The sequence below is a fragment of the Glandiceps talaboti genome, chromosome 7 (assembly GCF_964340395.1).
Source record: "Glandiceps talaboti chromosome 7, keGlaTala1.1, whole genome shotgun sequence".
NCBI lineage: Eukaryota > Metazoa > Hemichordata > Enteropneusta > Spengelidae > Glandiceps > Glandiceps talaboti.
In genome coordinates, this window is record NC_135555.1 from 15296888 (window position 1) to 15298785 (window position 1898).

Sequence of the window (1898 nt, forward strand, 5' to 3'; positions counted from 1 at the left end):
ATATACACACCAGGCACACTGGACTTCTGTCAGTACTTACTGGATCGATGTGCTGAGAAACAGTGCGACGTTGAAGCAAATTTGTGCAGCTTGAAAATAACTCCGTGCCTGTAAACTGTACCCACTATATCACACAGAGTTGTCACACGGTTGTATTTATTGCTCTCCATCGCTGATTATTGCACGTTTGCGGAGCTGGTGTATGCGGAGGAGTTGAATTCCTTGGAAAAATATTTGCTGTGTAAACTTGTAGTACAACAACGATGACGTTTACATTAATTGAAATGGTCGTGATAGGGATGTTCATGTCCATCATGTTATTGGTGACAACGCTGGGAAATCTGCTCGTCATCTTGGCTTTCATCGCGGACAAACCGTTACGAACTGTGAGTAATTGCTATCTGCTGAATTTAGCTATAGCTGATCTGTTGATCGGCTGTTTCTGCATTCCCGTGTATATTCCATACATTTTAACGGGTACGTGGACAGCTGGCCGGGGATTGTGTGTTCTTTGGTTGACAGTTGATTACGTTGTCGGTACAGCATCAACCCTGAATATCATGCTCATTAGCTGGGACCGATATATGCTCGTCACTCGTGGTTTGGCTCACCAGGGTTCGCAAACGACCAAAAAAGGTGTCATTCGTATGATGATGGTCTGGGTGTTAGCAACGCTACTCTACGGCCCTGCAATCATATTCTGGGAGTACTTTGTCGGACATCGCCTGGTACCAAACGACCAATGCTATGTTGAATTTTATAGCAATTTTCCATTCAAACTAAGTGCAGCGATCATAGAATTCCTTACACCGCTCATAAGTGTTTCGTATTTCAATTTAAGCATTTATTTGAACATAAGATGGCGATCAAGAGGTGGATTTTTGTCAAGTGGTGAACAGAAGAATCACTGCATTTCGCTATGCAGAACGAACAAGCCAAGTACAAGTTTAAGAGTTGCCCCTCACTGCACGACGACCCAGCATTCGTCACTCTCAAAGGATAAAAAGACGGCCAAATCGCTAGCAATTTTGGTCGGAGTATTTTCAATTTGTTGGACACCGTACACGCTTCTGACACTTATTTTGTCACTGTGCCAGGACTGCGTAAATTTGAAATTGTACGAGTTCTCTTTCTGGTTGCTGTGGTTAAACTCAACCTTGAACCCATTCATTTACCAGTGGTGTCATAAACGTTTCCAATATGCATTTTTGAAAATTCTCTGTTCGTGGCGTAAGACCCGTATTCATCCGACAGATCCGTCACCAAACAACTCGCACTAGTGGTTGCGTTTCAAATTACCTACCGTCAGATAACGTAGTAATACACACGTAGATGTGTTTAGCGTACTGGTATCACCACCTTCAAACTTAGCCCGACAAGTTTGATATCACGAAAAATGAGAACTTTTCCAGAATTAAAAAAACACACACCTTTATCTCTTACAAATAACAAGATTGTCGAATCCGAAGCGATCTGATTCATAATTTCGAACAGAAATGGACCAAACGAAAAGGTTTTTTTTTATCATTTACGTCATAAACTTGAAGAGTGGTGTCGTCATTATGGTTGGACGTATAGACATTAGAATTAATCGTAGTGTGATCAGTTGACATCTCACACTCTTAACCACACGTAGTATATGGTATAACCCATTTTCCATCGGTTGGCGGCATTCACATTTAATTTTATCAGTATCATATGTTGACAATTTGAACAATGTACGACATGACTGAAGACAGACTGTCCTCACACATGTACACTCAAATGAGAAAAACAGCTCCAAGTTATATAGAATGCTTGTACACTACAAAAGAATGCATGACGGACGGACTGTGAAACTGTCTGTCTGTCTGTCTGTCTGTGTCTTCTGTCTGTCTGTCTGTCTGTCTGTCTGTCTG

At 41.6% G+C, this 1898-nt stretch overlaps 1 protein-coding gene across 1 annotated transcript; it reads left to right on the forward strand.

Moving 5' to 3' along the window:
- Nucleotides 1-263: 263 nt before the first annotated feature.
- Nucleotides 264-1280, forward strand: LOC144438311 (histamine H3 receptor-like). The gene has a single exon (XM_078127373.1). The coding sequence runs from the start codon at nucleotides 264-266 to the stop codon at nucleotides 1278-1280; it is 1017 nt and encodes a 338-aa protein (XP_077983499.1).
- Nucleotides 1281-1898: the final 618 nt, after the last annotated feature.